At 39.6% G+C, this 12,759-nt stretch overlaps 1 protein-coding gene across 5 annotated transcripts in view; it reads right to left on the reverse strand.

Annotated features, from left to right (window-relative positions):
• Positions 1-2,186: 2,186 nt before the first annotated feature.
• The window catches only part of SCN11A (sodium voltage-gated channel alpha subunit 11), an 87,925-nt gene continuing 77,352 nt past the window's right edge, over positions 2,187-12,759 (reverse strand). For all 5 annotated transcript variants that reach the window (XM_072726495.1, XM_072726497.1, XM_072726498.1 and 2 more), the window contains 2 exons: positions 6,801-7,071; positions 2,187-3,831 (listed from right to left, as the gene is read on the reverse strand). In XM_072726495.1, the coding sequence (XP_072582596.1) occupies positions 2,801-3,831; positions 6,801-7,071 (1,302 nt within the window). In that variant the 3' untranslated portion in view covers positions 2,187-2,800. The remainder of the gene's footprint in view (positions 3,832-6,800; positions 7,072-12,759) is intronic.

Raw genomic sequence — 12,759 nt, forward strand, 5'->3', positions numbered from 1 at the left:
CCCTGCCTTGACTTTCCTTCCTTAGCCCTCTGGCTCTTTGAGTGCCAGGCTCACACACAGTTGCTGGGCAGCACCCAGAAAAGAGCATGTTGGGCATTTGCTGCCATCTAGTGAAGCAAATGTGGCTCAGTCTCTTGCTAAAACTAAGCAGATCCTATGCTGTCCCAGAGAGCTGGCTTTAGGAACCCAGCCTTGGTGAAAAGGGACCATCTGGGGATGGACAGACATGTAGGGGAAAGGTAAAGCTTCTGCACAGAACACATCACACCCAGGCCCCTAAACTGTAATCCAGGATGGGCAAGACCATATCCTTCTAGAGCCTCCCCTACTTCCAGGCAAAGGGTATCCCTACTGGAATGATGGCCAGCCACCTTGTTCAGAAAACTTGGTAAGCATTGAGTGTTTGTAAAACATCCAGTGTTTGTAATCAGAGGCATCTTTTAGGGAAATCATCAGTCATCCACAGTGCCTCAGGTGGAACTGGCCATGACTTTGGAGCTGGTGATTTCTGTAAGGCTCTTGCAGCCCTGCGGGTAGCCCTTGTGGCCCTGCCTCAAGGTTTCCCGGCTCTGGGAGCATCTACTCCCCTTCCCCAGCATGGTACAGAAGCTCTGGCTTCACTAGATGAATGACCACACACTCATAGAGTTATGGTCATGAGATTATTCATGATAAATGCTCAGCCAGTGCCGAATACACAGCCACCACTAAGGAAAAATTAGATATTGATAACAATTAGATAATGATAGTATTGCTATTTTACCAATGCTCCAGAGCATAAGGCTGCTTACAAAACCTATAAAATTCAAGCCCTGAACATGAATACACACTGAAAATAATCACTGCTTCATTGCACCAGAGCATCCAGTGATGGCCCCTTTCCCTTGGGCAAGGAGGAACAGATCAGAGGCTCAGACCTCAGACCTTGTGCTGCTGATTGGACACGTCAGCCCCTCCAGCTTGTCTGTGAGATAGGTTTGTGGAGGGTTTTCCTCCAGACTCAGTTATCATGATGTAGGTTCTCTACCTTCTAGGGCAACTTGTTACCAAGCCTGATGTCTTATTTGGTCTCTGGGCATCTCAAGTTTTTAGGAATATCCTGGGCCTTTTGATAGGCCTGAGTTGTTCTCTGGACTGCATTTCACACAGACATTCAAGCGGAACTGACTACAGGGATCATCAAGTTAAGATCGCTGGCTAACCAATATCTTCTCTGGATTCCCTAACCTGGGGTCCAGGTGTGGCTTCTAAGGTGCTCTCTCAAGCCAAGGTGGCCACTATATATATATATATATATAATTTTTTAAGACTTTATTTATTTATTTATTTATTTATTTGAGAGAGAGTGAGTGACAGTAACAAGCCAGGGGAGAGGCAGAGGGAGAGGAGGAAGCAGGCTGTCCGCTGAGCAGGGAGCCCAATGTAGGGCTTGATCCCAGGACCCCAGAATCATGACCTGAGTGGAAGGCAGATGCTTAACTGACTGAGCCACCCAGGTGCCCCAGCCACCACAGATATTTAATTTTATTTATTTATTTATTTATTTATTTATTTATTTATTTTTTATGATAGTCACACACAAAGAGAGAGAGAGAGGCAGAGACATAGACAGAGGGAGAAGCAGGCTCCATGCACCGGGAGCCCCACGTGGGATTCGATCCTGGGTCTCCAGGACGGGGGACACAGCTGTAGAAGGGGGATGGGCCAGGTTGGATGGTGTGAATCGACGTTTTCTTTAAGAAAAAAATTATAACAATCTATTTACACCCGGGGTGGGGGGTGTGCAGGGAAGGGAAGAGGAATAGACGGGCCGGTCAGGCACTAAACCGCTGTGTCACCCAGGGATCCCCACCACAGATATTTTAAGTGAGTCTTTCTTATTGGCTCCAGCCAGTGGTGTGCTGGAGCCAGGTAGGGCCAGCTCACAAGAATTGATTGGGCATCTCTTCCCAACTCCACATTCAGGAGTATCAGGTTGGTAGCCTAAACTCAGTCCTGATGGGAGTATTCACCACAGAAATCAGTACATGTTACAAATCAGGGTGCTTTTTTTTTTTTTCCCTAAAGATCCAATTGTTATACACTTATCAGCATATGACTGGCTCCCATCTTAATTCCAAGCAAAGCACCACTTTTGAGCGGCTACAAATGAGATTTTTTAGTGTACCACCTGAATGAAATGCAAATTGAAAGTCTCATTTATTTATTTTTTTCCAAATGTGCAGAACAGAGATTGTGAAAGACAGGGTGGTAACTGACAAGTCAAGATCATGCTTTTTCATTAGAAATAAACCCCAAATACTAATGTTGGTAAAAAATATCTGCAATAAGCTATTTATTTATTAGCAGTTTTTGAATTTTTACTCAGCATGCAAAAGAGTTTTATGTGTTTAAGCAACATATTTGCATTGGGGAAAACATGGAACAAAAGTATTGAACAGTATGCCTAGAAACAATATAGAAAAACATCATCTAAATTTTTAACATGTTTTTGTTTCTTTTTTTTTTTTACATGATTTGATTTGTGTTTCAGTCCTAACATCGATGTGTCCTCTACAGCCCTTCTAGTGTTTTCTTTCTTGCTAAAACAGTACCAGTGGTTCATAGTCAGGCAGACTTATCTTCTATCCCTGTAAGAGTCATTTGAAATAAACATTGAAATATCACTTCTTTTAGGCAGAAAAATATAATGGCTAGTTCAGAGAGTCAACTGCTTGTTCACAAACTGAGCTATGGACCTGGAGCTCAGACACCAGAGGCCAGATTGTGAGGCTCTGAGGTAAAAAGTGGAAGTAGGGTCTCAGTCGTAGTGGACCTTGCCCTCGGCCACCCCAGAGCCAGAAAGGTCTCCATTGCAGAGTGTGTGGAGTGGTGAACCAGGCCTATCTTCCAAGGCATACGTGGACATCTTCACCTTATATTTTCGAAAGGCCTTTTGAATAATAGCAGCACACCTTTCCTCTTCCTTCCTCTTGGTGGTGGTGACTATGGGTTCATATAACTTCTTGGAAGGGTTGGCTTCCATGAACTTCTCCTCCATCATGACCTTCATGTTGTCCAGGCCACTGGAGTCACCGAGTACCCTTGTGGTGAATGCGAAGAGAATATCCAAGCAGTGAAGACGATCTCCACTCACCATGGGCAAGTCCATCATGAGAAATTGAAATTTATTTGGCTTTGCCACACGCAAAGGTTCAGGAAGGGCATCAGCAAAGTCAGAAAGGGCAGAATATTTGATAAACTGTGTTGCTTCTGGGTCAAACTTTTCCCAGACTTCATAGAATATCTCAAAGTCATCTTCACCCAAAGGATCCTCACTTTCTTCTGTGGCTGTGTTGAAGTTCTCTAAAATCACAGCAATGTACATGTTGACAACAATGAGAAAGGAGATGATGATGTAACTGACGAAGTAGGTGATGGCTATGGCAGGGAGGTGGCGGCTGTCTAAATTGGGGTTGCATGAATCCTTTGATTGCAGCATGGGCCTAAGGAGGGCATCCCAGCCTGCTGAGGTGGTGATCTGGAAGAGACAGAGTATGCTGCCAACAAAAGTTTTGAAGTTGAATATGTCATCAATTCCAAACTCCTCATTCACTTTGCAAAAGCAGCTCATACCAAAAATGGCATAAATAAACATAACCAGAAAAAGTAGAAGACCGATGTTGAATAGAGAGGGAAGGGACATCATCAGAGCAAAAAGGAGAGTCCTTATTCCTCGTGCTGCCCGAACAAGTCTCAGGATTCGACCAATGCGAGCCAACCGGACAATCCTGAAGAGTGTTGGAGGGAAAGGAATATGCTCCTGGTTCTCCAAGGCAGAAACCATTGTACCTTAGGAGAAGGAGATAGGGTGATTAATTTCCAGCAGGTACCCTGCTTCCAGAGGCAGCTTGTCTCTCCTGCCTTGGAATCTAACTGGACCAACTTTTATCAGTACTTTTCGTAATTCATATACTCATATACTCATATTCATATACTCATATATTCATAAACTAAGAACCTCCTTTACCAATATCAGCGAAAATATCTATCTGTACCTTAACCTGGAAAGTAATTTTCAAGCACTGTACAACTTTAATGGGACTTTAGATGAAATAAGATGTCTATAATATTGAAGACACCCAAGGAAAGGGAAGAGAATACAGTTTATGAAAAGCTATTTTATGACGTATCTCATACATTTGAAATACATTATCTATGTAGGGTATTGAAAGTCACTCATGGAATAACAAATATAATAGTTTCCCATATTTATTGGATATATAGAACGGAAAACAGATAAATTAAGGATGGAGTCCTACAGATTAGAGTAAGGAGAAATTTCTAATACTGATGGTTGGCTTGACCCTGAGCTGTCAGTGGAAACTGTAGAACTTCTAATCTCAAAGTCACCTTAAAAAGGCAGGTTCTTATTTGTATAGAGAATTTGAACACAGCCTACTATAAGGGACAACAGGATAGGGCTGGAGGAAGATGGCAGTGTTGTGACTCTGGGTGGAGCTGCCATGGAGCTGTCATATTTGACCATATGCTCATCCCAAGGAAGGACTCTTGAGGTCCACTCAAAAAGCTTAAGGGACTAAATTTGAGATACTTTCTATTGTTGTAGACACTCCCCAAAATAGCATCTTGAGCAGAGGTTTTTGCAAACAGTTGAATATTTGACCTAAATGTTATCCTGTTCTATTATTGGCTGTTCGGCAAGGAAGTGATACAAGATTTGAAACAACTCACATTTTGACCTGAATATTATAGAATGGCTGGAACATGCTTGTCTTGTGTAGACATGGCCTTGCTCTTGTTCTGGGGGTTCCTCAAAGAAATTAGGGGTAATGGTCAGCCAAAATTATCTGCTATCCCCTAATGACTAAAGAGAACTTGTTCATAATATATTTTACCAACTGCCCAATTGTGCCAACAAAGCTGAATGCATATGTTAATTATGCAACAAATGCTAGTGAGATGTGGAATTGATTAAGTTGCAACTTAGTAACGACTAGAGGAGGTCCACCCTTTATGGCCACCTCCTTTACAAATATTTCTTTGACTAATGGAGTTTACAGTAATCTGTCCTTTATCTGAACTCAGTTCTTCTGTATACCAGGAGTTTTGGTGTGCAGTTAATTTCTCTATGTTTTTTTTTTTTTTGACCCTTTAAGGTAGAGTAAGTCTTAATACTTAAACTGCATGGCTAACTCCTACAGAGAGATTCACTTCAACTCACACTCATTTTGTATTTCTCTGAAAGCTTAAGAAAGAGCTTGGGAAAGTGTAGGGGTTTAGTGTTGGGTGGCAGATCTACTGGCAAAGCCATATAAAATGCTATCCACATTGGTGAGTAGAATTTGGCTCAAAGTGTGGATGTTCTCATCCACTGGAGCAAAATGTTACGCAGTGCTCTGCTGTGTAACTGCAATTGCCTAGCAGTTGTTCAAATGACAGAAGTAAGAGATATTTCCACAATCTGCATGATGGCTGGCACTGCCTAGAAGGAGTTCAGTAAGTAGTGGAATAAATGAGCTGCTCTTTGCATAGTGGAGGAAGGGTCTCCTCAAGTTCTCAAAGGGCTGTGTTAGAGTCATTCTACCATCATTTTCTGACCTTATTGTTGCTCTCAGTTTCATCAGGATTTGGGATTGGAATTAAGTGATAAACATTACTGGTATATTTCCCTGGAGGCATGTGGAAGGATCTATTGCTAAACTTTATCTACATAAACTTCATGGCTTAGAAACCAGAACAGACTATGAACTGTACCATTTTCTTGTTCTTGGAAATATCTGCATTGCTGCTGTAGTGATAGGAACCAAAATATTTTGATCTCACATATCTGTTTAACACATTCTTTCTGAAATAGTATAAAAGCTTCCACTGTGAAACCAGTTTTCATTGTCTTCCTTGCTTTTTGAACCATGAGAATAGCCCCTGGGTGGTTGCACACAATTATAAAAAGTCAAATTATCAGTGTATTTAAAAGCAAACTGCAAAAACCGAGAGAGTAAACTCTTATGGGTAGCTATGAAGAATCTAATTTTAAAGTTGATTTGTATATGTATTATAAAAAGATATATGTCAACAACCCTTTTTTCCTTTATTCTTTTTTCATAAATCTTATAGTTAATCCTGCCTATGTTAAGAAAAATATACTGATTATAGAATAAGACTGGTTGGTGAATGGGATCCAACAGTTGAGACAAGCATAGTTCATGCTGTGGTTTAAGTTAACATGGGATACAGCATAAAGAGAAAGCACTTCTTGTCTTCATGACATATTCTTGGAAGCCCAATCTAGCCTGGGCCATGGAAATCCTGTATAGGAGATGAGAGAAGGCCTAGCAATGTCACAGGGGCACACTAATTGTGATATGATATCCACATGGATTTTGAACTAAGGAAAACCGTGGCAACTAAGTACCAAATCCTTAAAACTAAAAGATGCTCATGAGAGCTTATAGTTCAACATGAAAGGTAGAATTTTGACTCAGTTGCCTGGATATACCCAAGAATCCCCACAAATACTTTAAGGTCATCTTAATTTTGTCTATCTCCACTGAATAAATGGATCCACACAATTCTTTAACTCTCTGCTTCAGTCATGTAAACAGTCAAGGGAATGAAAATTGCTCTGTATCTCCTAGCAACTTCCCAGTACAGAATGGCATCAGTATACCTGTCTATTTTTTTAGAAACCACAGTAAGCCTAATTTGTTCCTTTGTGGATAGTTTGGACATACTTCCACATGATAAGATTTACTTCTAGCTCTCAGATTAAAGCTCCCCTGGCTTCTGATAATACTTACTAACAATAGAAAGAACCACGATCACACAATCAAATAAATTCCAGCCAATGGTGAAGTAGTATTGCCTCAAAGCAAAGATTTTGATGAGACACTCAATTGTAAAGATGACCACAAAGGCCAGGTTGAGACGATCAAGGATGAATTTTGTGGTATCAAGCTGGTTTTCTGATTCAGCCATCATGCTAAGCATGTTGAGGAAAATGAGGATGATGATAATGACGTCAAAGACTTGGTTTGTGACTAGGTCATACATGAGACCCTGGCATTTATTCTGTGAGGGGAAAAAAAAGGAACCTTAGACCATTTTGCATTGGAAGAATGAAATCACATAAATTAAAAAAGGCACATACAACAGAATTTGTCCATTTTTTTACAATTGAAGAGTTTTCTTGAAAAATGTACACCCTTTTTAAACAAATTCTTGCACTTACATTTTCATTTAAATGTAATTACATGACTGTTTTTAAGTTGCAGGCTTATAGCTTTAATTCCATTTTAAAACAAAAAATGTTTGGAAATGACATAACTTTGATGTGATATATGATGTTTTGCTGAAATAAAACAGCTCATGTTGGATTTAATAATAAAAAGATGACCTTTGGTTTCTATATTTCATGTTTCTTTATTTAGGCTTCAGTAATATTAATGCAAAGAATACCTACTCACATAATTATGTTGGAGAAAATGGAATTAACATCCTTAAGCCTCCTTTTGTTAATTCAGAATAATCAGACCTTATACGTAATTAAATCTCTGTATTCAAGCAGTTCTTGAATGCCAATTTTCTAAATCTTGTTCACTTGAAAATAAGGCTAGATAAATGGGATAGTAATGCAATGATTACTAAAAACAAAAATAGAAAAGTTGATTATTTCATTTTATTACTGATGGTGAGCTTGCATATTGATTGGTACATAGATGGCCCTACTGCTCACAAAGTAAGTACATGCTAATTGTTCTTGTACAGGTTCTAGCTCAAGTTTGCACACCTAATCTACAAAGTGCATCTAAATTACTCAATTGTCTCACTATATTTTCTGTAATCTAACAGCTGTGTAACCTAGGATTTCTCTTTACTTAGTGGAAAACTATTCTCAAACACAGACTCAGACACTAATATTGTAGGTATTAGGTTTGGATTCTATCAGTGACTAAGCCAGTGATTCTATCACTGATCTAAGCCAGGTTCCTGGGTTCCTATTTTGACTTACATCATTATCAACAGGGCTCACCTAATTTACAAATCTTACAATTTTACTCCAGCAACCAAAATGACTCAGTACTTCTCTTTTGCTTCTATAATAAAGTTCAAGTTTATCAACTTGGCAAAAATCCTTCTCTGAATGTGGCCTCAACCTGCATCTCCTGCCCATTCTCACTTTGCACTTTGAGTTCTAATCTCCCACTAAACACACTACCTTGTGCTCTGTACCACTGCTGAAACAGATTCCTCTGCTTGGAATATCTTACTTCCCCAAGGAGCTAATTCCCACTCATTCTTTAGTATTCAACTTGTGCTATGTCTTTTTTAGGTTAGTAAATTCCCCACTCAGAGATCTCTCATCATTCTGAACACACCCCACTCATAGCAAGTACAACTTAATTAGGAATTATTCCTTTATAGATGTGTCTCCTCTAACCAACAGTTTATTCATAGTCACATTCCCAATACTTGGCATATAAAAAATATTCTAAAAATGGTTGTTGAAATTTTAGTGAAGACCAGGTATTCAACATGAACAGCATTTCTCTGATCTATATACTCAACAGCAACATTTGTTGGACTGCTGAAAATAGCCTTTGCCATCATTGCCAGTAAGGCTGTAGGACAAAGATATTCTCATGTGGGGTTAAGAAACATAAACATTGATTCACAAAGAGAGTCACTCAGGATGAAGTGTAGCTTGTGACTACCATCATGCAGAATCCAAGCCAATACAAGATTACAGACTGCTTCTGGAACAGACAGAGTGACATGAAACATGGAAATTACATGCAGGTTCTGGCTAATGGTCTGGAAAACAAACTCTATAAAGACCTGGAGCAACTGAAAAAGATTCAGGTGCCACTCCTGGGGCCTTCATGCTCAAGGTCAACATACCAAGACCACTCTGGCAGTGGCTGCATCATGGGTATGACCCAAAAGTCCACAAAAAAAGTCTATGGGCCTCGTATATTAGAAAATAGTTTATACACCTTTTAAAAATTCAACATCGAGTCACTGGTATTGATTATGAAAAATTCCCCTTCCACTTTTTAAAACAGGGACAGGACTTATGCATCTCCAGTAAACTGGCATTTTTACCATTCTTTATAGTTCTTCTTTTCAGATTGGATTGGCAATGTAATTTGCACATTTTTCACAAAACACTGGGATACAGTTTATTAGAATTAAGAGACTAATTTAAAGTAACTAAGTTCTTCCACCTTGGCCTTCCCTTTCTTTTGCTAACATGTCTCTCCTCTCCCCAGTAAGAAAGAAGTAAAAGCTTAAACAGCATGGTTTTTTTCTAAGTAATCTTTCAACAGTAGATCACTGCTGCCTTGATGCCACCCCAGGGACCTCCAAACAAGAAGAGGTTAGTGTCTGGGGCACCTGGGTGGCTCAGTGGTTGAGCATCTGCCTTTGGCTCAGGTCATGACCCCCGGGGTCCTGGGCTCAACTCCCGCATCAGGCTCCCTGTGGGGAACTTGCTTCTCCTTCTGACTGTATCTCTGCCTCTCTCTCTGTGTCTCTCATGAATAAATAAATACAATCTTAAAAAAGAATTCCCCAGCTGTTTATTATGTGCTGTAACGTTTGAGAACCATTGTTCTAGACACTATTCTCTTATTTGGGCCCAAAATGAAGAAGTGGGACTACTGGTTAGAAGCCACTGGGAGACAGATCTGAACTCCACATCCCAACTAATTTTCTAATAAGCAGAACTGTCTGAAGAGGAAATGATGCCTTTAGAGATAGCGAGTTTTCAGTTGTGGAGATGTGTTGGGTAAATTTCTGACACCTCTGTTGGGGGATAAGGCAGCTTTGGGATGAGCTTTGGGGTAGAAACAGCAGCAGGGCTTGGAGTTGGGTGTGGGATCCGATGCCAAACAAACTATAAATTGTTTTACAATATATGTACATATTAGGTATTTTATATTATATTATCATGTGATCCAAATATACATCCACTAACTTATTTAGAAAACTCATAAACTCCTGAGAATAATTTTTAGAACTCTAGGTATCTGTTATGGTAATCAGGCAAAAGATGATGTTGGTTTGTGATGCTAACAGTGGAGAGAGATGTAAGCATTTAGGTTTAAGAGCTAATATGGAAGTAGATGCAGGAGTCAGAAGGTGTTTGAATGGAGGTGGCTATGGGAAAATGATAGGCTGAGGCTATCATTTCTGATTGGTAGACACATTCAATCACCAGAGAACAGAGAATAAGGCATTTTGGAGGGAAAGGATAAGATCAGTCCTGAGTTTAAGGGCATAGTGGGGCATCTGAGGGCCCTGGGCAGGTAAAAGTATGGGTTTGGAACTCAGGTACAGAGCTGGAATCCAGATGTGGAATTCAATGGCATCATTACTGATATGAATTAAAACTATGAGAGTGGACGATATCAGTCAGGGAGAGCAAGAGTGATGAGAACTGAGAGGGTAGGGACAGCACTGGAGGGATACTACATTCAAGTTGGTGTCTTTCAAATTTTATCCGAGAATCATTCAAGCTTTTATCAAAGAGTCTGGAGAAGAAACTTGAAAGTCCATTGCATTTGCTGTGTGAGAAATCATCTGGGAAGTCAGAAAGGACTTGGTGAAAAGGTGCTCTCCAGGGAATCACGGTGAATGGTAAGAATAACAGCGAGGATGAGGTGCCTGGGTGGCTTAGTGGTTGAGCATCTGCCTCTGGCTCAATTCATGATCTGGGGGTCCTGGGATCAAGTCTTGCATCCGGCTCCCCACAGTGAGTCTGCTTCTCCTTCTGCCTATGTCTCTGCCTCTCTGTCTATGTCTCTCATGAAAAAATAAATAAAATCTTAAAAAAAAAAAAGAATAACAGTGAGGCAGGGTAGGTCTAGGCCTAATGTTTAATATTTAGACAAGAGATCAAGAATATAAGTTACCTAATGATATCAAAAAGCATTTGATATCACTTTGGAATGATTCTACATCTCAGTATCATTTTTAAACCAGTAATAACACCACTCTGTGTGGATGGTTCATAAAGAATCAAAAATTATCCCAAATCCCTTCTTCTACTGTTTAATTAAAATGCATCACTGCTTAGATTAAAACAGCCAGATTCCCCCTCCCCTGTACAACTGCTATTCATTTGTTCCAAAGGTCAAAAATGGTATTTAGATTTTAGAGATTAAAAAAAGTCTCTGGGGAGATAAAGTTGTGAGTTAAGGGCTAACAGCTGATTTAAAAGTCTTAACTGAAACTCAGGGACATCTGGAAATATGTATTTATCTCATGCAACACCACTTTCTGGAATACAGAAGTTAAGGTAAGTGTGATATATTAACTGAGGAGATGGTACCTGGTTGTTGGAATTGCTCCTTGTGAAGTCCTGACTGGTAAGCTGTAGCTACACAGGGATGTCTATGGCATGACACCTATTCCCAAATGAACCATGTGATGAACATGCCATAAGACATAGACTTATGGGGCATGCCCCATGATACATGCCACCATGGAGGTGGAAGCTTGCCTTGGGTAAAGTAGACCATGCCTATCTGAAGCTCATCACTTGCAGTTTAGCATGCCCAGTGCAATGGAGAGGCCTCAAAACTGCAGCTGTGTCATTGCAACTCTCTTTGGCTATGTGCTTCCTTGCTCGATTCATATTCTTTTTGAAAGAAATGGGTAAATATGTGGGAAGCTATTGTGTCTCATGATTCTTTTAGTTAATCTCAAATCTGGGACCAACTGGTATTGACAGTGGGTGCACAGCATGCACATGTAAATAAAAATTCTTTTTGTCTTTTTTGTTGGCTCAAGTTCAAATAAGAACCTCTCCAGATATAATTGTATCATTAACCTCTCAGTAAAAAATTCTTCATTGTATAAATTCTAAACACTTTGCCTTAACATTCCTAGGTATTTTTAGTGCAATACAAATATTTAATCCTAATGGAATAGACTCTGTGTGTACCCTAAATCATAGTCTTTCATTCAACTAATAGTTACTGAGGATATACTTTAAGCCAGGCTCTATTCTTAGTCATGGGAATAGCAGTAAACTAAACATACCTCTGATAATTTTGGGTCTCATGTTCAAATGAAAATCTCTAAATCCTCTACATGCTTTGGATATCAAGCCCCTCTTCCATAGCGCTTTCCTGAATTGAAAACCTTCCAACTCACATGTGAGAGCTATCAATTATTCTTAGCATATTAGCTTATAATCTGATGTGCTCAAATTCCAACTCCTCAATTAGACTGCAAGCACAAAGCAGCCCTGGAGTACCTGAAAAAGCAAGATTCATTGAGAGCAAGGGTCAGCAAACTATAACCTTTAGGCCAGATCTGGCCCACTACTGGTTTTTGTATAGCCTGCGAACTCAGGATAGGTTTTATGTTTTTTAATGTTTGGGGGAAAAAACTCAAAAGAAAAATAAAATTTTGACATGTGAAAATTAAAGACATCCAAGTTTTAGTGTTTATAAATCAAGTTGCACTAGAACATAGCCATGCACATTTGTTTTATACTATCCATGGCTGCTTTTTTGTTACATGGCAGAGCTGAATAGTGTGGCAGAGATCATGTGGACTGCAAAGCCTGAAATATTTATTATCTGACTCTTTATTTTGTCAACTCCCAATATAGAAATTTTATCATAAGTACTGGTGAAGTGGAAGCCAGTATGCATGACCTAGACTTCACACCAGGAAAGGCTGCAAAAATATATTATAAATACATTTTTAAATGGTCAAGTTTTAGTCAAAACTATAATGAGATAT

Source organism: Vulpes vulpes, chromosome 11 (genome assembly GCF_048418805.1).
Source record: "Vulpes vulpes isolate BD-2025 chromosome 11, VulVul3, whole genome shotgun sequence".
NCBI classification, from domain to species: domain Eukaryota; kingdom Metazoa; phylum Chordata; class Mammalia; order Carnivora; family Canidae; genus Vulpes; species Vulpes vulpes.